General features: G+C 44.9%; 1 protein-coding gene across 4 annotated transcripts in view; it reads right to left on the bottom strand.

The window, feature by feature from the left end:
* The window catches only part of SLC33A2 (solute carrier family 33 member 2), a 110,337-nt gene extending 86,630 nt beyond the window's left edge, over positions 1-23,707 (bottom strand). The window contains exons 1-3 of one of the 4 annotated variants that reach the window (XM_086966528.1): positions 23,552-23,707; positions 11,887-12,673; positions 58-205 (exon numbers count right to left, since the gene is read on the bottom strand). In XM_086966528.1, coding sequence (XP_086822654.1) covers positions 58-205; positions 11,887-12,592 — 854 coding nt within the window. In that variant the 5' untranslated portion in view covers positions 12,593-12,673; positions 23,552-23,707. Of the gene's footprint in view, positions 1-57; positions 206-11,886; positions 12,674-23,334 lie in introns of all 4 variants that reach the window. The other 3 variants (XM_086966527.1, XM_086966524.1, XM_086966526.1) reach the window with 3 other exon arrangements.
* Positions 23,708-26,781: the final 3,074 nt, after the last annotated feature.

Below are 26,781 nucleotides of genomic sequence, written 5' to 3'. Positions count from 1 at the left end.
GTAATTCAAAGAAGCAGTGAGCAGTGTATTACAAGCATGTTTCAAGCCACATGTTACCTGTGTCTAGATATCAGCACTCCGCCCAGAGTGGAACCGGCAATGGAGAAACACATGGCCACCATCCCACTCCAGAATCCGAGCTCTTGGGATGAGAAGCCGCCATCGAGCAAGAAGAGCGGAAACATGGACATAGCACCCTGTTCACCTGAAAGGAGAAGGACCTATTGATGAGGAAACGGAAGAGCATATCCAAGAACCTATAGTTCTTTTCAAATGTTCTCTGAGAACTCAAGCAATACCAACCAGAGATTGTTATGACCCCTACAAAGGATGCAGCTCAGCCATTATTATCCTCCCGAAAGTAAAGAATAATTTTGTTGGCTTATCCTGTGGCTGATTTAATCTTGGGTAAAATGTACCAAAGAGCTTGCATAGCTTCTTTTTTATGTAACCACATACAGAATTGTTTGCAACACACACATTTTCCATCAATATTCCAATGTCACCCAACTATATCTGAGTGTCACCTACTCTAGCTATAACGATCCTGAAGAACTGCAAAAGGGGAAGAGGTACATCGAGATACAGCATTTTTCTAGACCTACACTTCAAATAAAATGCCCATCTAATGATACTCGCTAGAGGTTAGGTCAGTTTTTAAGAGGAATAATTTTGTTGGTGCAAGAAAAGGAAATGGAACATTTGTGTTGTGGCATTACAGACGATCCAGTAAGTGGGAATGTAAAGTATGTCAAAAGGTATAGCACATTAACAACTTGGGTTTGAAAAATATTTTTCCTGGGGTACTGCTCATGAACAATTTCTGGATCCAGTCTGACACCTGGGAATAATTCTAAGGTAAAGAATCTGCAGCTACATAGAGACTCTACCAGATAAGGTGTTACCGAAGGTAAGTAACTTATTCATCTAATCGACATTACAGCTACTTCAGCAACATTTGCAGAGAATGATGTTTGGTATTACCACATTTCATTTTTTAAATCATTCCGTTCAGCAACACCATTTTAAAAACTGAAAATCCTGCAAGACACTGACCCATGCAAGACACCGAAAACCACATGGCTAAATGGACACTGTGTTGCAGTCATTTACATTATATAAAACAGTACTTAAATTGTAAAAAAAAAAAAATTATATATATATATATATATATATATATATATATAGTAACAAAGGCAAGGACGCGGCACTCTTCTGATCACGGTAGATTTATTTAGGTCTCAGCAAAACTCCTACGCGTTTCGAACAAACGTTCTTGGTCACGGCAGTGTTCTACAAGAGTCCCTTTTCTCTTTCCACCCTTTATACACGCTCACTGCATATTACCCAGTGAGGGATTGTGGGCCTTGTGGTTTTAACATTAAATGCTTTTTAAATCATTTTTATCAGCACTTTACATTTATCATTTTAAATGGTCATAATGTGGGAAACATTACAAAAGAGATCATCATGTATACGAAATAAAATAAACGTTATGTTCACAAATTAAATCGTATTGTCCAAATTTGCATTAAAGTGAGCAATTCTTGATGGACATATAACCACTTCATCATATGGTTAGTTCCTTGTTATACGGGCTGAGTGCCCCATGCCCCACATTATTGACCTTTCATGTCAGCATTTTACGGCCATTTTATCTCATCACACAGATTCAATATCAAAGTCATAATTCTTATAGGTGTACGTGCATCTCCTCGTCTGCATTCAATCCTCTAGGCTGCTTTGTTTTGAATCTGATTATCAGTTTAGACTCCAGGCGTCTTAATTTCAGAAGTCTATCACCCCCCCTTTCCTGTACGGGGATGGATGCTAGTCCCAGATACTTGATATCTTGCCATGTTTTTCCATTGTGTGTTTTTAAATGTTTCGCCATGGCATATGTGGTGTCGTTGTTTTGTATGGCTCTTATGTGTTCCAAGATTCTTTTCTTTAGGGGGCATTTCGTGCTCCCTATGTATTCTTTTCCACATTGGCATCTTAACATGTACACCACAAATGAAGATTCACAAGTTATTTTTGTTTTTACCAAGAAGTCTTTTCCAGATGGATCAGATAGGACTGTTGTATTTTGTCCTATTTTGCACGCTTTGCACGTTGTACATTTTGTAAATCCAATGTTCCTTTTTTGTAGCCAATCTTTTTGTTTTTTCTGCGAGAAATGGCTTTGTACCAAATGGTCTGAGAGGTTTGGCGCTCTTCGATATGTAATTGAAGGACCGGTTCCAATTTCTGTACCTATATCCGGATCTTTCATTAGTACATGCCAGTATTTAGAGAGAATTTTTTGAATTTTATAGCTCTTCCGTTGAGCAGTTTCCCCTCATACGTATGAGGAGAAACTGCTCAACGGAACAAGAAACAGAGAAAAAATTTGATGAGACCAAAAATCGCTTTCTTGAAAGAGGCTACAAACATATGGATATAACAAAAGGACAAGAGAAAGACAAAGCAAAAACTAGATTGAAAACTCTGAACCTGGAAAGTACACAGCCAGAAGTACAAAATCAAATGAAAGACAAGGATGAACGACCGAGAATGATAGCTACCTACAATAAAGAGAGCTATAAAATTCAAAAAATTCTCTCTAAATACTGGCATGTACTAATGAAAGATCCGGATATAGGTACAGAAATTGGAACCGGTCCTTCAATTACATATCGAAGAGCGCCAAACCTCTCAGACCATTTGGTTGTTTTGTTATGCTACGCTATGTTTTGTTGTGTTTTATTATGCTATGCTATGCTTTGTTTTGTTATGCTATGCTATGTTTTGTTTTGTTATGCTATGTTTTGCTATCCTATGCTTTGATTTCTTAAGCTATGCTATGCTGTGTTTTGTTATGCTATGCTATGTTTTGCTATGCTTTTCAAAATTTTCCCTTCATTTAGGTCCATATAAGACCATTGTTTAATTGGAATGTTCTCAGTAGCCTAAGATAAAACCGGAGGAATTTTTACTCTACACACTTTTAACAATGTAGAGAAGTGCCTATTTCCTGTTGCAGAGTACAGTCTGGAAAGAGCCCCGGCGTGTATCTCTGATTTTCTCTTTAAGTTATTTATCTGTTTTGTATTTTGTAAGTTCTTTGGGAAGATCCTGCCGAGGTAGGTATATTCGTCCACTTCTTCTACTTTTACCCCGTCAAGCTTCCAACAGTATTTAACGCTTTGTTTCATACAAGTAAAAGCTACCACTTTGGTTTTTGTTAAGTTTGGAATTAAAAAATGGTCTTTTGAGTATTCATTTAAGATGTCTAGGAGCTTTTGTAAGCCAAAGGGCGTAAGGTCCAACATTACTATGTCATCTGCGTATAACAGAGCATGTACACTTTGTGAGGCAATCTTAGGAGGCAAGCTCGAACTTAGTTGCAGTTGGGATGGTAAATCGCTGAGATATAGTGAAAATAATATCGGTGCTAAAAGGCATCCTTGTTTTAGCCCGTTAGCCGTTCCAATTGATTTTGTTAATCCTTTTTCACTACCCATTTGCACCTGCGACCAAGTGTTGGTATGGAGATTAATTATAACCTGTAGCAGATATTCTGGAATTCCCAATCTCCTTAACTTTTTCCACAGTGTAGGTCTATCTACGCGATCGAAAGCAGTAGAATAGTCAATAAATGCAGCGTACACTGGCTGTGAATTTCGTACAATGTATTTGTCTAAGATAGTCTGGAGAATGGAAATATTGTCAATAACAGAATGATTAGGTCGAAAACCTGCTTGGTGCATGGGTATTAAACCTTGCGAGAAGGCCCAATCTTTTAATCTATCCAGTACCTCTGCGGCGAAGATTTTCCCTGTAGCGTCCATCAACGCTATTTGACGGTAGTTACCAGCAGCAGTTTTACTTCCCTTTTTGTAGATAGGAATTATAATACTCTCCTGCCATGACTTGGGTATTCTCCCGGTTTTAAAGATATGATTGAAGAGCGGTAGTAACATCTGACTCCACTCCTTTGGATTTGCTTGCAAGACCTTGATGGGAATTTGGTCTGGACCTGACGCAGCGGTACTTCTTGCTTTTTTGATGTGCATTTCTATGGAAAATACTGTGGTATATGCTATCAGAGAAGATTTCTTTTCCATACCAATATCCGAGTCTTTTCTGTCAGATTTATTTAGATTTTCCTTGTATAACTCAGTCAGATAATTTTCCCATTCATGAGGTGGGACTGGTATGGCGTGTAGTTTCTTTTTTGTTCCTGTCATTTTAGCAATTAAAGACCAGTACTTTCGTTGATTGTGTTTTTTTGCAGCAATTTGGATATCTACCCAGTTATTATCCTGCAATATTGTTTGGTGTCTGTACTTTTCTCTTCTCAATTGATTTTTTAGTTTGTTGATGTCTCGTTGAATTAAGGGAGAAAATTTCAGGTATTGTGCTTGTAGCCGTGGGTGGGGGGCTGGGGACGCTCTTGGTGGTGACAACAGATGGCTCAACAGACACTTGACCAGTATAACTCGGTTTTATTTTTAAGGTACGTTTTGTACGGAACGTTAGTCTCTCCCTCGCAAACTCGATTTTATCCGTGGTGGTGGTCTTCGGGGCACGCATGGTTACAGATTGAAAGTTTCCCGGTTTCCAGGGGGCGTAGGATGAGTGGTATCTTCTTTAGAAGCAGCGTCGTGGATACCCCAGGCAAGGTACGGTCTCAGACGTTACTTTCCTCCCGGTGCAGCAACATGGAAGAAAGAAGATGTACAGAGGGAGGCCGTTAGTCGCTATATCCGACAAGCGTTTGCACCCAAGGGTTTCCCGTGGTTGTGAGGGACACCGGTGTAGTTTACAAGCACACTAGTGAGTATGTGATTGTACAGGGAGGGTAGAGTGAGGGAATGAGGGGTAGGTACGATAAGGGGATAGGGTAGCGGGAAAAAGGAGGGAAATGGGAAACACGGAGGTTCAGTACAAACAGGGAGCTTTTTACACTATTCACACGGGGCACTCTTTCTCCCCACCCAAGCCGCCCAACGCCGCCGTACCTGGCTAAGCCACACTCCTCCCTCGGGAGTGTGGCACGGCGGAGCACAGGGTCGTTGGCCTCCTGGCTTTCCCTCTTCTTCTCGTCTTCTGTTTTCTCCCTCGTCTTTTTCCTCCGTTCGGTGTTCCTCGCGTCCTCTGTTCTTCGGCTCGCCGATGACGTCACACGCTGCGTACAGGGCTTCCCCTGTTTTCAACCATCCAGGATTGTCGACGTCAGTGGTAGGCGGGTCCTCGTGGAAGTCATCATACTCCCACTTAAAGGGGGCTGTGGACGTTTCTTCGGCTTGATCCACGTCCCAATCATCCCTCGGAGTTGCAGTCTGTAGAGTAGAAGGGGCACAATCAGGGATCCACCAGTCCTCCCAAAAACCCGACCCGACCCCGTTACAGTGCTCAAATGAGTTTGTTGAGCGTTTTCCTGATTATACTATTATTGTGCTTCTTATTAATTCTAGTTGTATTTTGTCTTAACATGTCTATGAGAGTACTCTTGAGTTTATTGATAATACATTCAAAGTTTGTAATTAAGTCAGCAGAATGAATGCTAGTTAAAAGTTGAGAATATGTAATCATTGCGGTAATATTGTCCAGAGTTGCTGAATTCCAAAATATCCGTCGCTGATTTTTATTGACTTCTACAGTGCTTTTATGGAACGCGATATGATTTGTCGAGGAAGGATGAACCGACCAATCAGTTTTTAAGTGCAAAAGAGCGTGATCACTTTCATCTGAAAAGTTGATACTCAGATGTGATACTGTCTCCACTAGCTCCAGGCCACAAATTATGTAGTCAATTATTGATAGGGTTCCGTTTCCTCGTCTTGTAAAAGAGGCCGGAATGTCTCCTTCCACGTTGCCGTTCAAAATTGTCCCATTTAAATTTGGCAAATATGATAACAACAGTTTTCCTCTCTTATCTGAAGTTTTACCCTTGGGAAATTTCGGAATGGACAATTCTAGTTTTTCGTCTACGTATAGATTTGCCCATTTTCTGATCTCAGCGTTTGAAATTTTTCCATTCAGATCCCCCATTATTAGATATGACATATTTGCTCGATCTTCTATTATCTTTGCAATTGCTTCCATGGTGTCCGCAAAAGTGGCATCTTGGTTGGCGCCGGGTGGGGCATACATGTTAAAAATTAGAAAAGCCTTTTTTGGATCGAGATTATGTGTCTTCAACGAAACCTTGATACATTGAAAATTTTCAGAGTTAGATTTGACAACTTCTTGATCCCATAAGTATTCCTCGCTTAACAAAATTGCCAGTCCACCCTTTGCATGGCCCTGGTTTGTAGCTTTAGCAGGAATATCATAGACATAATAGCCCTTCTGACCAACAGACGGCCCGCCCTTTGCCCGGGCTTCGCCCGGCTCGCCCGCGCGCGTCCCGCTATGCGCGTTACGGGGTTCTTTAAATACTGTATTGAGTTGTGGGGGCGTGGCACTGGGAGGGGGCGCGGCTCACGCGGGAAGAGGACCCAGCTGTAGGTCGTGAATGCTGGTCCTCGCAGTCCCGGGGCCGGCGCCTCTCCCTCCTCTGCGGCCACGGAGTTGGTGTTGACATTTGAATCAGTTCAGCAGCAGGTAGGGAACTCCGTCAGCTACTTCTGTAGCGAAGGGTGGTCAGAGCAAAACAAATGCAGCAGCTTCCTCAAAGCGAGCGGCTCCCGCGAAGTGGGGGCCGCGAGAAGTTATCGCAATTGGCTGGGGGCGTGGCACTGGGAGGGGGCGCGGCTCACGCGGGAAGAGGACCCAGCTGTAGGTGGTGAATGCTGGTCCTCACAGTCCCGGGGCCGGCGCCTCTCCCTCCTCTGCGGCCACGGAGTTGGTGTTGACTTTTGAATCAGTTCAGCAGCAGGTAGGGAACTCCGTCAGCTAATTCTGTAGCGAAGGGTGGTCAGAGTAAAACAAATGCAGCAGCTTCCTCAAAGCGAGCGGCGCCCGCGAAGCGGGGGCCGCGAGAAGTTATCGCAATTGGCTGGGGGCGTGGCACTGGGAGGTTGCGCGGCTCACGCGGGAAGAGGACCCAGCTGTAGGTGGTGAATGCTGGTCCTCACTTTTGAATCAGTTCAGCAGCAGGTAGGGAACTCCGTCAGCTACTTCTGTAGCGAAGGGTGGTCAGAGCAAAACAAATGCAGCAGCTTCCTCAAAGCTATGCTATGTTGTGTTTTGTTATGCTATGCTTTGTTATGCTATGTTTTGGTATGCTATGCTAGGCTTTGTTTTGTTATGCTATGCTATGTTGTGTTTTGTTATGCTATGTTTTGTTGTGTTTTGTAGATTCTTCATTGAAGACAATCCAGATTACAAGAGTTGATAAACCAGGCACAAAAAAACACCCAGGAAAGAGTTGAGAAACAGCCAAGCCAAGATCATTCCAGAAGTAGAATTCCAAGCAGTAATCCAGCTTAAAAGTAAAACAAAAAAATCTGAGACAAAAATACCCTCACATGGTTGGAAAAAATAAAATAAAAGGGAACAGATGCCTTGTGATGCGTCCATCCCCGGGTCAAACGTCCTTATGTATGGTGAAAGCAGGAGATGGCATCTCAGGAAATAGAATAGCACCATCTTGGTTTGGGAACTTCAGATAACAAACACTGGAAAGGTAACTATCTTGGGCAGGAGTAAATGTGAGGCTAGCCACACCCACATATACCGCGGTATGATAAGAAGAACTCCCTCTGACATCGTTCTTCTCCTTCTCGGCCAACACTCTGCGCAGGTCGTGGAACACCTTGTCTCGGGTCCCGGGATTGTGGAAATGCTAGCCCTACAAGAGTAGTAAGGAGAAAGATATCTTACTGGGATCTGAGAGTGAAGATCTATGGTGCGCTGCATTCTATTCCAAGTACATGAAGTTCCACTCTACTGCTGCTGCCTCTGTTAAGTTCCTTGCCAGGCATAACGGACCCCCCAAGGGGTTCACAAACAACAGGTTAAGAAACACTGCTTTAGCTACTCAGGTCTGAGCCTAAGAAAGCATGATATAGCACTGTTTGTCAGGTTGCTGTATTTGGGGAAAAATAGGTTTTGGGGGCATATTGGAATAATTAATATTTTGAAAAAAAACAAAACATTTTGAGTGACAAGACTTAATTGCCAATCGGATGCCTGTGGTAAGAATGCAAAATTGTCTGCAGTAAGAATGCAAAAAAAACGTAGTTGCTGTCCTTTTAAAACCAGTTGAGATGGCAAAACAGAAGGGAAGTTGTCTGTCACAGTCTATTGCGAGAGGAGGGTTGTTGTCTGTGGTAGAAGGGAAATTCTCCATGGTAGAAGGAAATTTCTTTGTGGGGCGGCGCACTTTCTTTGTGTTAAGAGTTTTCTATGGTAAGAGTCGTTTTCTAAGGCGCTGGGAAGAGTCCCGTAGTAGGTGGGAGGCCTGTAAGCTGGCGAATACCTTTGTATGGTACTTAGGATGTTCTCTTAGGTGCGAACATTGTGTGGCAAGGTCTGGCAAACCAGCAAGGTTTCTCCCGCAGGCTCTGCCACCTGGGCCTCTTCTCGGGGCCTAAGGGAACCCGCCACCGTCTGCCATGACGGCCAGATGTCACCCACACCGCCACCGGATTCGTCAGTTGCTGGCATGTGCGCTGTTGATAGGACATGTAATCCGGGGGACATCTGCTCTTGGCCTGAGGCGTTGGAATGTGGACACTGGCCGTTGTGACGTCTCCACCCTGAGATGCATCTACATAAAGACTCTGCTGGTAGAAGCCACGGAATACGCACAAAGCACCTACGTCAAGGTCGCTATTACCTCAGGTTATGCAATCGAGAACTTTCGCTTTAAATCGTCAAAGTTAAAAAGTGCGTCACCCCGGTGAAAACTAGAACACCAATAAAAAGGCAGGCAAACAAGAGTGACTGGAAAGCCAAGCATTGGACAGGCTTCACATCCCTGTACGTTTTGAGTAAGCCCACAATGTGTCTTGCAACACACACAGCCTGCGTTGTGTAGTAGGCTCCACCTAATGAATGCTGAAGCCCACAGCCTGCAACCACTTGCATAAATGTGACTGTATGCCCCTCCCCAACATACTCCACCCATCAAATGTCCCTGCTGCCAATGTGTATGATCAGAGAAGAACAATCATTGATTTCTGATAAGAAACAGCACCACTGCACCAATAGAGATCCTGTTTACTCATGAGATGAATTGTTAAAAAAAACTAAATAATGTATTTGTGCACACGAACTTAGGCTACACCCATAAAATCTAAAAGGCGGACGAGAACAATTTAACTTACCAACATTATCTTTACGTGCAGTTAAGACTTGGCTTAGTTGTTAATTGAATATTGTATTTTTGACAAAAGTGTGCAGGAAAGGATCTCGGAACACACTTTGTGGAGTTGCTCATTGTTGTCATGCCGCTGCGAGGTGAACATTTCTAGAGCACTTCCTGCTTGCCGTGGTTCTCATGGAGCCGGCAGGTCTCATTCTTTTTAATAATGATTGGCTGCTGCCCGCGGATGGGCGTGTCAATGTCGCACGCACCCCATTCTATTGAGCTGTGGGAAAACAATAAGTGTGTCTGCTGTTTGTGAAAGGCGCTCGTGCCCGGTCCTCTCGGGGTCTTTCACGAGGAGTGTTTGGGATGAAGATGTGAGTATGACAAGGCTTTGCACCCATGCACAATGTCTTGGAGCCGGCTTTCAGAGTCTTTAGCATCTACGACAATTTTATTGTTATACAGAATTAACAAGATGTGCATGTGGCGAAAACTGCCGTGGGGCGGGACTTCAGTTTCCTGCTGGAAGCTCGAGCCCACGGAGTGGCTGGCTAGGAGAGGAGCAGTGGTGACGCGGGGCTCCTATCCCCGAGGGAGAGCCCCGCGGTGGCGGCTGAAGTCCGGAGTTGCGCCAATGCTGTAAGTGGGGCTTAGTTGTAGTGGGGGTGGCAGCTGGGGGAGGGGTGTGCGCGTGTATGGGTGTAGCTGTGTGTGTGTATGTATATGTGTGACTGTGTGTCTGTTAGCTGTGCGTGTGTATATGTGGGTCGGGAGGGGTGCGTGCGTGGCTGTGTGCGCGTGAGCCCGTGGGGGGCGAGGGTGTGTGTGTGTGCGCGCGTGCGCTTGTATGTGCCTGCCTGCCTGTGTGTGTGTATGTGTGTGTGTGCACACTTCAGAGAATCTGAGGCAGGAGATGTGCACGGCTCCGGCCTGAAAGTGCGCGTCCACAGACACCAATCGACGCGCGTGCCTGACCCCTGTCTCAGATTCCCAGGAGACGGGCAACATTAGTTGTCGAGCTGGACGCAATACTTCACATTGCTTTCTCCAGCTCGACCTAACGAGCTGGACGCAATGCTTTGCATTGCTTTCTCAATCTCGACCTAAAAAGAGGCCCAGGGGCCATCCTAGATGACTGACGGATCGCCATAAGGATTTTGAATTTCAACTGACTTATGCACCACAAGAGGACATGCAAAGCTCCTCAGAAGGAAGATCTGAAGGATAAAAGACCTCCTCTTCAGAGGACATACCATGTTCAATGGCAACTTGAGAGTATAGGTGAGTCCAACATCTATAAAATAACTAGGGGAACACTTAGCTTCCAAAGCATTCTCCTGTGTGTACCTAAAGTTCAGGTTGGACACATCCAGTGCTTCTGAATCTGAGCTACAGACTTCTTCCAAAAGTGAGACTCTGTACTCTGGGAAAAAGGCCAACAAGGGAAATTGACCCACAATGATGTGGGACAGCTTTGAAGCTATCGAACATGGCCTTCCCAAAGTCCTTAACCTGAGATGGGTCTATGACTAGAGACAGAAACTCTTTAGCTTCTTAAGATGTGGAATTGGATCTGTGAATGATAAGGAAGAAACCAGTGTCAGGGAACAGTACAACTAACTCTGAATGATTCTGGGAGTGAGACTGTTTCCTCAGGGAAGGTCTCCTTCTGATGGGGTCTCTTTTGTTTTTTACAGGAGAACCTGTTCGATGATCTCTCCCTGTCAGGGGACTTACCTGAAGGACGGGAAAGAGATAGTGTGGGAGTGTCCTTAAAGGCTTGTACCAGAAATAGTTTGGCTCTCTGTTCCCTGATGGTCTTCGACTGCATGGAAGTACAGGAGCGATAAGCGGAGGAGTCACGGTTAGGTGTCAAATACCATATGCGAATTTCATGCGAGTCTGAGAGATACATCATTCAACATCACTGAAAGGACTTTAAGCCAGAGACCTTAGGGGGTGGCAGTAGACCAAAAGTGTTTTAGAAACCTGGATGAATGTTTAATATAGTAAGCACTGAACACTGGATTTTGGCATGGCAAGGAAAAACATGAACAGATGCCAGTGCGACCCAATGTACTGTAGAAGAGTTGTTTAGTGTTTGAGGTCTTTGATAAACACCAAAGAAGAACTCTAGGCTTACATTGGTAGGGCGAGGAAAAACAGGAACAGATGCCAGGCCATATTTAGGCCCATGTTGTCATCTTTTGGACAGATGAAGCCAAATATGGAGTCATGTGGCAACACTAGATGGTATTGAAAAACTATTGCTCGATGAAAAGGTTTACAGATTCAGCCTGGTGTCTGTGGATGTTCATAAGGTGAAGAATCAAGAGGAAGAAGTACCCAACATAATTTAAACTGGATTGTGAAAGAAACAACAAATTCAGCAATTCTATGTTTTCAAGAATGTACATTTTGTATTAACGCCTGCAGACAGATATCTATGAGGGCCTCCACAAACAAAATAACTTTCCCTATTTTTCACAAAGAATCACCTATGGTGCACTGTGTGGTAAAGAATGTTAAACGGTGGGAAAGTGCTAGACATGGAAAAACAAGACAACAAGGAAAGACTGGAAGGATGCAGTGAATACACAATGTCGTATATTTACAATAAAGTAAAATATGAAACATACCCAGTTTGTAATTGAAAACAAAGAAAAGAGTCCAAGCGGTGCCCGGTACTCTGAGAAGCTCCTGCAGCAACTTCCAAGGGTTGAGGCGTCGTTGGTGGAGTTTTTCCTCTTGGACAGAAGTACTGGAGATGCTCTGGAACGGTGCTACTTGCCAAACGTAGATAATCACCAAAAAGTAGACAAAGGCCAAAAGTAGGAAAAGTGAAGACCACCCAATAAGGTAGATAATAGTCAGAGCGAGACCGCCTGCCAGCACACTGCCTAGCTTGTATGCCACCACCTGGACGGTGTTACCATAGCCAATCTCATCGTTGTTTAGAAGCTTCACTGCCATCCCATCAACTACAATGTCCTGAATTGAGGCCATGACGTTCATCAGAATCAGTACTATGGCAAGGGCAGTAAAGTTCACCTCAGGAGATAATGTGGCACAAATTAGGCAGGCCACAGTTAATGCACACATGCTCATCAGCAGCCAGATTTGTTTTGTCCAATATCCATCCACAAAAGGAGCCCAGACAACTTTGAGCAGCCAGGGGAAAAAGAATGCTTTGGTTAAACCAATGCGTGTGAAGGAATGTCCAACAGTTCGCAGGTAAATGGGCAACAACCCAGACTGTAATCCATGGGGCAACCCTTGCACAAAGTAAAGCACTCCAAGAAGCAAATACTTGCTTGATGTCCATTGTAAAGGCAAAGTCGGCATCTGCTCTTACAACCCAAGTATTCGGACTGCCAAGGTTAATCTGGAATGTGCGATGGATGGGCAGGAATGTGATGTTTAAACCTAAAAAGACCAATGTACATCAATTAGAGAACAACATAAGCATAGGGTTGTTTTATAATAAAAAACACAGTGATTCCTGTTTACAAACAATAGGAGTTGCTATAAAAACAAATCATAGTTGGCTTTTCAGCTAGCTTTTAACTGCACACATGGGGCTTACCTTTACCAGTTTTGCAAATAATCTTAAAAGAAAACTTAATGCCATCAATATAGCCCTTTTCAGCCGATTAAATTAGACTGTCACTCTCCATGGACATAGAAGAGATATGCATCATGCCAGCACATACAAAAGGTGTTTTTCAATTCTGGTCAGCTGGCTCTATGTTGGGGCTAACTAAGTTACAGACTCGGAGTGCCAGATCAGAGATCATCATGCAAGCAGAGGATAAAGGAAACGAGCACTTGAACTGGCCATTACAATTGCACAAGGATACAAACACCGTGATTACATAGAGGAGGAGGATCATAGTGAAACTTGGCGTGGAACAATGATGGTTCACTGGCGACAGCTGGTCAAAACGCGAGACACACATAAATATCCAGTTCCTCATTACTTATTAACATCTAATAGCTTTCTGTCCATTTCTGAACGATAATAATTTCAAGCACCGTGTCTGTACTGTACTATTTTGTCGAATTTGATGTTTAACATTTTACATAATTTATCTAGTTGTCTTTCCTACGTTTAGCTTTTCATTACTATTGGTGTTAGTTTAAGGGAATAAAGAAATCATGAGATGGAAGAAGAGAGGAACCGCGGGACAGCAGAGAAAAGTGCATGGGAAAGGCAGAGTAGCTGGAGAAGCGTGGCCCATAATTTAAGGAGACAAATTACCCCAGTGTACACCAAGGGTGTTACTATTCCCAAGATGAAACTCACATAATTGTTCTCATACCTCTGCAGACTCTTACGAAGCTGCTAACTCTGTTACTAGGCCATTTCTTCTACAGGTAAGATTATATCTCAGAACTAAATGACTCAGCTTTCATGCCTGGTCCACAATTAGAGCAAGAGACCCAAGCACTGCAGTCCCCATCGTTCACCCAAAAAATAAAAAGTCTAAGAGTCTGGGTCAGTTCAAGACTTGGTTAAACTCCTTTAAAAGTTAGTATTCTTATTTGTATATGTATAATGAGATCCACAACATAAATTGATGATGCACAGCATCTGCAGGATTCTGCTCAGATTATTACTTTGATATGTTTTTATGAACTCAATATAATAAAGTCTATTTTTCTATTGCCCATTAGTTAAATGATATTGCAGTATTTCAGAAACTCGGTTAAAAAAATCCAGAGATCTGCACGTGCAACAAATTAATTTTATAGAACCATCATAATATACATGGGATCATATCCACAGCAAATAACCAAATTTATTACTATCTATACAACCACTTTTAGTGATAACCTTTTCTATCTTGGTGTATATTTACAACCATGATGTTTGCCTCCTGCACAATTGTTACATAGGCGATAATAAAAAAACTAAGAATGCTATTAATAATTCCAAGCCAGCTGAATTGTCTGGGGTATTTTGTAACTACACATTTCTGAAAAGCCAACCTATAACTATTGCTGAGTCGTAAAGAGTGCAGTTTGGTGGGGCGGGGCAAAGCTGGGGGGCGTTGGTATATATGCCAGTATCTACCGTGGATATACTCCTCTGAATTGTGTGATCTATATATGTAACCAAGTCATAAAGGACCCCCTGATCTGTAGCCTTCTATATTTTCATCTTAAGTGAAATGTTTTGGAAAGATGTATGAAGCAATGTTCAATATAAAGAATTAATTAAAAATAAAAATAAATCCTGTGTATTTGTGAGAAGCTGACCTAATTCTACTAAATGTGTGTTTTTAACTGGAATCTCCTGAATTTGAGAAACGAAGATGACTCAAAATGGTTTTCAAAAACTGTTTAGTTCATAGGGAGCTTAATTGTAGTTTTGCTTTGCATTCGATCTGTAGTATTTATGGACTCCTGTGGTGGGCGAGTGGAAGTTTTTCCTTCTTTAGGAAGGAGTTGCTTTGTAAGGACAAGTTCAACAAACCTTTTGTGCACATGTTCTAAAGTATGTGATGGACGCATTTTGCTTAAGATGCATTAGAGCTCTATTATTCTATTGAGCATCTAGGCTAGGAAAAAATGGATTAAACTTATTTGTCTTCTCCTAGGACAATACATGATGGTGAAATAATTTTTAAGGGAGTCACATCGCAGACTATAGTTTTCAGCTTGAGCCGTTTCCTCTTTGCTGTGGCAATAATCAGAAAAAGACATGGCCTAAAAATGTAAACGTAATTGTATCTCCAGGTCTGCACTATTATTACATGTACTGGTCTTGAAAAATTAATTCACTGACTTGATGTATGATGGCTGTGAACCACAATAATTTTACTATATCCTCTGTCTTAATTATTTTTCGATAATGCTGATAGGTTGCCATGAGATGGTTAGATATTGACCTGATTACTTCATTTAATAACTACGTTTTTTGGTATTTTTAAAAAAAAAATGTAAACTAAATTATTGTATTAATCCATATTATCAGGAATTTCCTCGCCAATTAATATGTATCTTACTTGTAAATTTTCCTGGTTTTTAGACATACCCTGAGCCATTAACTGTCAACCCTTTCAGATGCTTTATGTATGGTTGTATAAAGTCCTATCCTATTCCATTTGGTCTTTTAATGCAAGTTAAAAGTCAAATATTGTACTGTATCTTTTATGGTTTGTTTTTAACCGAAATAAAGATTTAATGAATGAATATGTAAACGTGCTTTGGCATATGGGCCTGGGCATGCATTGGGTATATTTTTGTACATTATTTGATTAAATATCTGCACTAGTTACTCAGATACCTTTATGCGTGCTAGTTGTGTGAAAATCTGCAAGTACTTTTTATGGAAGGTTTATTGTGTATGCATTAAGTCCATGGTTCTATCTGAATACATGTGTGCAAAATCACAGAATAATTCACAAATCTAATGCATTTGAACATGCTTGTTTTCACTTCCTTCTAGCATAACACTGACTCCAGTCCAGACACTGTAATATATCTCCATGTTAAACACAGAAAAGGAGATGGGAGGAATGCTTGCACGAAGACTAACTTTAGGCATTCGTCCACAATTCTTTTGCCCACAACACCACTTCAGTTTGCACCCAGACATTTGCAGATCGGTCAAGACCCTGCTTAAATATGAACAGTTCATCCACAACTGCCAAGCCAGGTCCTTTCTGGGCCAGAACACAAGCAACCCAAGATCGGTTTCTGCCTGATTCGGACTCTTCACTCAGGTGTAGCTGGCTCGGTGAGCACAAGACCAACATAAGGGTATATATATATATATATATATATATATCACAGCTCCCAAATCCTGAAAATGCCCAGCCGGGTCACAGGAAAAATAAGCACTCTCAAGCACGGCAAATATATATATATATGCCACTCACTGACTATTCTGCTTTGGAGCGTGTTGCTGGGCGCTGAGGAGAACAAGTGCATCTTTTGGCTTTCCGTGACTGGGGCGAACTGCAGAGGCGCTTCAAGCGTCGCACTCGTGTTACCAGAGTGCATCAGGACGCTGATTGTAGACTCACCGCTGCGGGACTGCGAGGCTTGGAAACAGCTGCAGCCTCTTCCCGCAGCGGCCACGCCCCCTCATCTACCGAGCCTTTAACCTTTCGCGGCACCCGCTTCGCGGGTGCCACTCACTGACTATTCTGCTTTGGAGCGTGTTGCTGGGCGCTGAGGAGAACAAGTGCATCTTTTGGCTTTCCGTGACTGGGGCGAACTGCTGATTCTTACAGACGGGTCTGTGAAGGCTCACGCAAGGAGGGAGAACGTTTGCATGCTGACCGGGACGCCCACGCACCTGACTGCCTCTCACCGCTGGTTCCTCCCTGCCGGGACGCGAGAAGCAACAGCGCCGCAGGTAGTAGGAACTAGCTTTCCCAGGGGGCACCGCTATCGCGCATAGGAGCGCGTCATCATCTAGCGCCAGGCGGCGCTACAAAGCGGCCACACGCCCGCAACGCGGGACGCGAGCGGGACGCCCGGAGCGAAGCCCGGGCAAAGGGCGGGCCCTCTACGGCCCTCATCGGCCAGAAGAGGCTGGGCTGGGCCAGAGATCCTGGTATAAGGTGTACGTAAGTAACTGTCTCTGTTGTGTGCCCACCTCGTGAACATTCCTCACTATTGAATGGCCGCTGCGGCAATAAGCCCTGCATTAGTGGGGTTGGACAAAAACATCACCAACCGAACATTGGATGATTATTTCTTTAAACCATCCATAGATGGCAACAAGGAGCTTTCGCTAGCTGAGAGGAGGGCAGACCGCCGTCGTTCCATTGAGCGAATAAAAAACAGAACATTCTCTGAACCCATAATGTCTGTTTCTTTAGACGACGATCTGAGTAGCGCCCCAGTAGATAACACCTTACTGACCTGCAGCATACCCTTGCTCCTCCAAGAATGTCTAGCTCCGGCATTGTCACCCACTCATCCTCAAGAAATCGTCCCTACAGTGACCACAGAACAGAATAATACTTCTAAGATCCTAATATCCCCCACAATAAGGCCTGGTAAAGTTGTACGAGGTAAAAGTACGAGGCCAGTGTCAGATAAAACGCATGGGCCACCTCCACCCAAAAGAAGAAGGAAAACCATAACAGCTAACAAGCCCAAAACAAGTCACACTGAGTTTGGCAAAAAGAAGAACACTGTTACACTACCTTTAATGGGATCCTCTGTTACAAACCAAACTATAACAGTTAGCCCTACTCTACCGTTATCCTTACCTCAAGCACCTACAGACTCTGATTCTACCTTTATCCAGATGGAGGAGGATTTGCAACCCGCCACCCCTAAGTCGCTTCTGGACAATATTGAATTGATCATACGTAGTTACATGCTTGCCCTGTCAGACAGATTTAAGGGGATGGAGGCACGCTTAGGTAAAATTGAGGGGGATTTGACTGCGTTAGGGAATTTTGTACGTCTACAAGGTCAGTCTAAAGTACAGCACCAACAAGGCACCACAACAACCCAACCCCTCTTAAAAAATACAGTGGGTCCCACACTGCCTAAACCTAGCGCAAGTAATAGCCAGGCTGTTGTAGCAACCTCAGCCACCCCTAACTCCCTAAATGTGGCACCAAAAGCACTTGGCGGTAACACCGGTAAAAACTCTTTAATAACAACTTCAACCGATATACAGGGTAAACCAACTACCTTATTACCAACTATTTCCGCAAATATCCCACCCAGGGAACCTAGTACTCTCCCGGGAAGATCCCCTAGACCTGAAGGGAAGGAGAATAACTGGGGAAGAGGGGGCCCGTCTAGGACACCACCGATAGAACTTCCCCCAGAAGCATTACCGTATGTGGTCATACTCACCGGGGTCCCAGAATTGCCCAACGGTAAAAGAGAGGGATACTCACAGTTAAAAAACAAAATAACGCATTGGCTTTCTCTATATAGACCCAAACCCATTGCGATTAACGGTGAGATAGTTCATGTCCGGCGCCTATCCTGGTTGGGGGGCAGAGCAAAGGACATTGGTGGTGATGTCGTGGTAATAAACTTTAGAGACAGGAGAGCCGTACAACATATCTTGAATTGGCCCTACGGAAATGAAAAGAACTGCATTGTACCACGCCCCCTGGCATATTTTTATCCCAGAGCCACTGTCTTCCCTCCACAACACTATAATAGTAATACCTTCTCTTCTTCTCAGTTCCCTAACATTGAGTCGGCTCTAAACCCCGTATATATGCACCCACTGGCTCCACCACCAGCCATACCTGGGTGGAACACCATACCTTTTAATCACAAAACTGGTTTCAATGGGAACATGTTAAGCCTGTTACCATTTACGCCCTTAGAGCTCTCCAATAGGTTCACGGTCTTTAGCAGCCTAGAGGACTGCGATTGATGGTTAAGGAACACAGAAGCTACGGGGGGCGGGGTAAGTGCTTCATGTAATTCAAGGTCATCTGAGAAGCTAGGGGGTCGGTGTCATGATATAAATGCACATATTGTCCAAACCACCGCTGTTAAAAACAGTAGCCCCCCTAAAACACCACCCACAGTGTTAACAGGGGAAAATGTGGTGCCCCCCACACCTCCTTCAGACATAAGGGTAGTTACTAGTGATATATCTGGGCTCCGGGAGCCGGATGCAGTGTGTACTGTGGGCCCGGTGGAGGCAGCCGTAATGTCGCCTACTTTAACATCCTCACAACCAACTAGAGAGTCTGTTGTTTGTCCTGTACCCAATGACAGTGTAAAACTAATTTCCTGGAATATTGCAGGTTTGGCAAATAAGTTACGAGATTTAGTATGGCTATCATTTATCAGAAAATTTAGTATTGTGTGTCTCCAAGAGACCTGGTTAGAGGAAAATAATGTTCATATGGAGGGTTTCTTAAGCTTCATTACTCCAGCAGTCGCCTCGACCAGGGGTAGAGCCAAGGGTGGCCTGGCTATCTTTATTAGCCAAGATCTGCAATGTAATATAAGCAACTACCATAGCGCAAATCTGAATTTACAGAAGATTGATCTAAAAAATGGGAAGACTGTGATGACACTGGTTAATTTTTACAATGCTAATAGTAACAATGAAACTTGCTATATTGCCTCTCTAAACGACATTCTGAGCAAAAATGTTTATAATGTATCACGGCATTTGTTGATAGCAGGTGATTTTAATGTTCAACCATGCGGTAACCCAGCTAGTACGCCAATGGGGTTTTTAGGGTGCCATAATGAGGAAGGTTTTCACTTCTCCCATAGTAGGGGTGGTAAGAACCTAAACGACCTAATGAACGAGCACAACTTGATTGTAGCCATGTCGCTGGTCCCCGACATAAAAATCTTTGACACCCCAACCTTTAAAGGGCATGGGCAGGGTTCCTTTATTGATCACATATTATTATCTCCAGATGCTGCTCAATGGGTCTTGCATTTTTCTATTCTCACTAGTATATACAGTGATCATAATCCCCTTGTTATAAACTTGAGTGGTCCATTTATTGCTAAACGCCAGTCACGTCTCGATCATGGTATGTTAAGGTGCGTAAATGGCAGGCGTCGCATTAAATGGTCAATGGTAAATCAAGACACCTTGTATTCTAATATAACCAGCGCGTGTGAAGAGGAGCTGTCCGTTTGTCTCTCATCTGATTCAATCCCTTCGAACACTTTGTTTAGGTTCGAGGGGCTGGTCGCTAAAATTGGTTCCATGCTCACAGTGCCAATAAAGGGTCATAGTGAGAATAACTCTAAATGGTTTGACCATAATTGCTCAAAGGCAAGCAGGGATTTGAAACTTGCATTAAAAACTAAACCAAGAGATCGTGAATTGATAAAAAATCTTCGCATGGCCTACAGGAAAATAATAGCCATTAGAAAAAAGGAAATTAAGGCAAATGTTATTGAATCCCTTTTAGACCCATCTGTGTTGGGGAATAGCAGTAAGTTTTGGCAAATAATTAATAAACCTATGTTCGAAAACCCAAATGACACAGCTATTGGAACAAACATCCCTGAGGGGGAGTGGGTGTCCCATTTCAGTACAATTTTTAAGAGCAATGAGCAACGGGAAGTTTCCGATCTTTTAATTCCAACTGCGACCCCACTGTGTTTCACAGTACAAGAGACCGTTAGGGGAATACAGGGTCTAACTACCAACAAGGCCCCGGGTCCGGATGGTTTACCACCGGACCTGTTCAAGTCCAGTATCCCGTTTTGGGCCCCGGTTCTCACGGCTGTAATAAATGCAGCGGTAACAACTGGTTGCCCAAGAACTTGGGGTCTCTCGACTATAGTCCCCATTTTTAAGAAGGGTGATCGCAGTAGCCCGTTATGTTACAGGCCAATTTCTTTACTGAATTCAGTAGTTAAAGTGGTGGGGGGAGTAATTCTTAACAGGTTATCTACCTGGGCTAAAGAAAACAAAATCCTTTCACCCATACAATACGGGTTTAGACCAGATCACTCGACCATCACGCAGTGTCTGAACCTATACCTTATCCTAAGCAAGTATACGCTGGCGAGACAAGGCACTGTCTATATGGCCTTCATGGACCTGTCGTCCGCGTTCGACTGCGTAGACAGAAGCCTATTATGGGCCACTTTGCTGAGAATGGGTGTAGAGAGGAACCTTGTCAATTTCCTCGCTGATCTGCATACAGACACTAGGGCGAACGTCCGTTACTCTCAAGACCTTAAGGTAACGGATGAATTTAAAATAAATCGGGGTGTCCGACAAGGTTGTATCTTGGCCCCTTTTTTATTTAATTTGTATATTAATGAACTGGAGGAATCTCTTTTACTTGTAGAAGCAGATTACCCCTTAGTCGAGCGCAAAGGGGTACCTGTTCTACTTTACGCCGACGATGCTGTTCTTATTTCTAGAACAGCAATCGGCCTCCAGAAACTTTTAAACTCCTTCCACAAATTTATGGAGTCACGCGGTTTAAGTATAAATAACTCCAAGTCCTTCGTCATGAAGGCAGGTAAGGGCACTCTGAAACCTGGTCATTTCAGTTTAAACGGGGAAAAAATTCCATCAACCAACTCCTTCTCTTACCTCGGGGTCCTGATAGATCACAAGTTATCATGGGGGCCAGCAGTCTCCAAAAAGAAGGGAGAAACTACAAGGGTCAATGCGGCCATCCTCGGCCTTGCAAAAAAAATCGGCAATTGCCCGTTGGCCGCATTGCTTAAATTGTACCAGGCAAAAAGCGTTGCTGTTGCCTGTTATGGGAGCGAGCTCTGGGGCTATCGCAAGGCTAAAGACCTAGAGGTCGCAGAAAATAACTTCCTAAAAAAGATCTTAAGACTGCCTAGGGGTACTGGGAATTACTCAGTACACGAGGAGCTGGGGGTCCCCTTTCTAGGTGACAGAATAGCAGTAAGCCCAGTCACATGCTGGCTGAAATGTTGGTTAAATAATGAAATTCCATTAACACATGCCCTACTGAAAGAAGCTCTACAGTTAGACGGGAGATTTAAGGTACCGTGGGTAAAGTACATAAAGGACAGCCTAACGGCAATAGGCCGACATGATTTGTTTTATGCCCCAAATACAATTAGAAAATCTGATGTGAACCTGGTCAAGAATGCCATAGTTTTGTTAAGATGTACCGACAGAGAAGAGGCTGAGACACAGAAGGTCAGTGTTAGGAAACATCTATTGCTAAAAACATGCTTGCAAATAGAACCTTATTTGACATGGCCTATGTCCAGCTATGAACGGTTTCTTTTAACAAGGTTCCGCTTTGACCTCTATCACCTTCTACTGGCATTCCCAAGTGGTGCTCAGCGGGGCGAAGTGTTGCCAGCTTGTGGCTGCGACGGAAAGTCTCCTCAAGATCTGGCTCACTTCCTTTTTATTTGCCCTTACTACTCCACCCCACGGAAATTATACCTTAAACCGTGTCTTAAAAAAATGAGCTTCACACAAATTAAACCCGCACTTTATTACTTACAACTACTGAATATTGACTGTGCCCTGTTTATTAGTAATTTTTTTAAAAAAGCCATCTGCTTTAGGAAAAGCATGGACGGCTAACCATGCTGTAAAAATGTGCTGGTGATTTTTAAGTCTACAGTTATTTATATTTTTAACCATATACTTCCCATGCTTTATTGTCTGATATATTGTACTGTCTATTGTGTCATTAATTGCCTTTGAAAATGAATTGTAACCGTTTTTAATTGTGCGTTTTCAAAATGAACTTTTATGATTGTAAAATCTACAATCGAATAAAGATTATGAATTGAATTGAATATATATATATATATATATATACTCTCTTGGCCACTAGGTGCACTACATTATACAGACAAAAGGTGATTGTAGGAATGCCTCCCATCACCTTTTGTGTTTTTGACCGACTGCCTTAAGTGGCATGGGTATGGCCAGACGTGAAGACCTTGCTCACTATGCCATTGAGACCAACCTATACACTGATGAGCCCTAATCAGGGCAAACATGGTCTTTGGTTTGCTGTTGTGTTCCAGTTCAGGGAGAACCTGACCAAGCAGGTCGGGCTGGACTGTTCCCAGGGTCAAGACTGATTTGCATATGGTTTGATTCAAACTTTGGAATACTACTCTAGTGATGCAAGCATTCCTCCCACCACTTTTGAGTGCCTGAAGAATCCAGATGTTGCCCAGCTGACGAGAGGTGTTCTTAGTGCTCCAGTATCTGAGATGCCTCTGTCAGTGCAAGCAATTAAACCACTGTATGATCCGTGGTCAACACAAAATTGTAGTCCCACTTCTATGTTTCTGGCATGTTCTCGTTATTTATCAAAATCTGGAGGAGACCCTCCCCTGGGAGTGTGCAACTATTTCCAGCTGAAAAGTACTCCCTCTTCAAGCGTGACACCTTCACACAGTCAAGGCTTTATAGCTAATAGAGGTTAGCAGTATAATGCTCTTCAGCTTCGCTTTTACCGGTGCAAAACTGGGCTGGGCATTCGGAGCATTCAAAGTCTATTTGGCTAAAAAAGACGGCATTGGTCGAGGGTGTCACGCATAAAGAGACGGCACTAGGCGAAGGGGTCACGCATAAAGACACGGCATTGGTCGAGGGTGTCACGATGCCGCGAGGTCACCTGGTGGGGGCAGCTCCAGACCTTAAACAAGCGTTGTGGACTATATTTCGGGTACCTCAGCCTCGCCTGAAGCCCCGTCCGAGGACCCGCGGAATCACCGAAGACCTTTGAGTCTCTGCAACTCTAGCGCAACAGTTTGTTGTGAGAGAGACCACTCACTCCTGCACTTCCGCTCTCGGGGCTAGGCGCGAGGCTGGCAGGCCAGTGCCGCACTTCCGGTGTCACTTTAGGCGCCCACCTAAGAGTTGGAATGAAAGAACGTCAGTAGAGCAGCCGGATTTCCGGTTGTCGAAGTTTGAGTCACGAGCTGCTACGTGACGTGAGGACACGCAGTTTGCCTTTCAGGTGTTGGCGGGTGTACAGGCGACGGAGCGGATGTGATGGCACTTGCTGCAACTTCCGGTGAGCATCTAGCGGTTAGTTGGTGCCGCTGTTCTAACTAGATTTCCACCCCCATATTTTTGCACACCCCCTACGTCAGAGGGGTGTCGATTCATGCAGGTTCTGCCTGTGTATCCGTGCTTCCTCGTCTCGCTGCACACCCCACGAGTGTCACTCACTGTGCGCATGCGTGCCTCGGTTTATTCATTTTATTTATGCGTTTTTCTCTCGTGACATTATTCCCATTTGTGCGGGGAAAAAATAACCCAATCTGGCAACACTGGTTGCGGCGGCATTTATCATTTATTTGGGGACAATGACACTACTGTCACTGAGTGTCACCAAATAAATGATAAATGCCGCCGCAACGGACCTGGAGTGCAGCGCGCGCCCCCCCCCCCCCTGGAGTGCAGCGCGGCCCCCCCCGCCCCCCTGGAGTGCAGCGCGCCCCCCCTCCCCCCCCCCACTCGCTCTGCCGCTGAGAGGATGGCTGCTGTAGCAGCGGGTGTGGTGAGGCAGGGCTCCTATGGGGCCACAGAGGGTAACGCAGGCAGAAGTCACCTGCACCAGGAGTTCACTACTGTCACGTCGTCTCGCCTGACCTTCGAGACAGGACAGGCGAGCAGGAAGGAGGAAAAGGAAGTGAGGACACAGGAAGCGGTATTCCTAGTCTGTAAGGCAGTCTAAGGCTGTCAGGGAATAAAGCAAGACATAGTAAACAGCCTCTGCCTCGGTGTGTTCCTTTTATCTAAGGGTGAACTTGACAAATGGCGACGAGGGTGGGATGTCCCTAACACCCACAACCCTAACATCACCCAGCCGAATGAAGCGGCCGACCACCGAGCTCAGCAGCCTGCCTGCCGGTAGCGCGGAGAGCGCGAAAATTTAAACTGATGCCGGCGCTGCCAACATCCACAGAACGCCAGGCGCGGATCTGAATATCCGCCGAGTGGCCCAAGCGATCCCTGCATGCTGCAGCGAAAGAAGAATAGCACCCACGGAGGAAAGGGAGCGCATATGCCGGAGCGCTACCCCACGTGGTCTCAACTTGAGCGCCAGCCGACTCGACTTACCCTGACATCCTGACGCGAGGGAGAAAGGGAGAAGCTGCCTACATTCAGAGCGGAGGGTGAGTCCCGACCAGCAGCCCCAGCGACCAGCAATCTCGGCGACGCTAAGCGTGAAAAGAAGATAAACCTTCAACACAAGTAAGACGTGAGACGTCCCGCGCGGCGGCCATTTTGAAGTCAGGCGCCGGCGCTTCACATGGCACACGCTCAAACAATGGCGGCCATCTTGAGGTCAGGCGCCATTTAAGAATCACACATTCCTAGTCAAAAGAGCGCAAAAATACAATTATACAAGCCTAAACGCTCTCAAAACCCACAAGTGACAAGCAACACGTGCAGATAGCAATACAAAGTGCGCACAGAGCCACAGAGGACCCTGAAAATTCTTTAAAAAGACTGAGACCACTGCGCATCCAGGCCAATTCACTCATCCTTCCGAAGGGACAGTACAGATGTCCGACACACATCCTGACAGCTCATCCAGTAGCACGAGCCCAACACAAGCAGCCACAGCGGCTCTACCACCAAACCCAGGGCAAGCAACCACAGCAGCTCTACAACCAAACCCAAGGGGTCCTTCATCCACCTCACATACTCCAGGCGACGCACCAACCATGGCCAACAATCCCATTGGAGCGTCTTTCATGCGCCAACCACTGCCCCTACCTCTAACACCAGGCAACAGCATGGGCCCCGCGTGGAAACGATGGAGTGAAGACTTCGAGGACTACATGATTGGGTCCCGAGTAGAAGATTCAAAACAGAAAATAGTAGCCCTAAGAAACCTCGTCGGTCCGGACATTGCACAAATTATCAAAGAACTACCAAATATAGCAACCGCCACCTATGATGAAGTGAAACTTGCTCTTGACAGACGATTCCTTCACAAACGCAATGTGGACTACGAACGGCACACCTTTCATCTAGCCGCACAAGACAAAGACGAATGCATGAGTGATTTCATCATGCGCATCAGGAGGCTAGCCCAATACTGCGACTTCGACAACTTCAAAACTGAGGATGCCCTGAGGCTCCGCATCATCAGTGGATGTTACTCCGAAACCCTCCGCCGACGACTGCTCAAGAAACCGCATTCGCTGGAGGAAATTGAAGAGCTGACCAGGATAAACGATCAGGCAGAAGACTATGCCAAGCGAATGGGCACGCAGAAATCCGACCACAAAGATCATCACGCACTACGCGTTCAGTCACGCCGAACATCCAAATCATCCAGGACCACGTCGAGCTCTCACAAATTCCATTCCTCCCGAAAGACACCATCCAAAAGAAGCTCGCACCACTCCACTTCGGCCAAATCCGCGCCCACCTGTTACCGATGTGGTCAAGACTACCCACACTCAGGGCAGTGCCCAGCAATTGGCCAGCGGTGTCATCGCTGCGGGCGCGACAATCATTTCGAAGTGGCGTGCCAAGCCAAGCGGTCACCCCACGCATCATCGACCAGAAGCTGTGACACTCGCCATCGTGACACCCGCCATCATGCCAGGGCCATCAAGGGAAGAGACAGCCGATCCTCCAGCTCATCAAATTCCAGCGCCCGGTCTGCCTACTCTGGCCAGTCCAGAAGCCGCTCCGAGAGTCTCCATCGAACCAGGCATCACACATCTGAATCCTATCGATCACGTAGAGACACATCCAGCGGGTCTTCCTCATCACGCACCCCGACATCTCAAGAAAGCGATGAATACATTTGCATGGTATCCGACCCAGACCGTCTAAAACGATACCCGAAACTGGACATCCTCATTGGCAACCATCCGGCGAAATTTGTTCTGGACTCAGGAGCATCATTAAACTACATCTGTGCCCTGGAATACCATAACATGAAACAAAAGCCCAAGCTGTCTCCTGCTGCTGTCCGCATCTTCACCTGGATGTCGCGCAAGCCCCTGCCGTGTCTAGGTCGATTCCACACCACCCTCACATTCAAAGACCGGACAGTTGACGCATATATCCATGTGGTAGAGGGTCCAGATGTGGCGGATTGTCTCCTCAG

This window comes from Lissotriton vulgaris, chromosome 4_1 (assembly GCF_964263255.1).
Source record: "Lissotriton vulgaris chromosome 4_1, aLisVul1.2, whole genome shotgun sequence".
Lineage (NCBI taxonomy): Eukaryota > Metazoa > Chordata > Amphibia > Caudata > Salamandridae > Lissotriton > Lissotriton vulgaris.
Note: the sequence above shows the minus strand (reverse complement) of the source record. Positions and strands in the feature narration are given on the sequence as shown.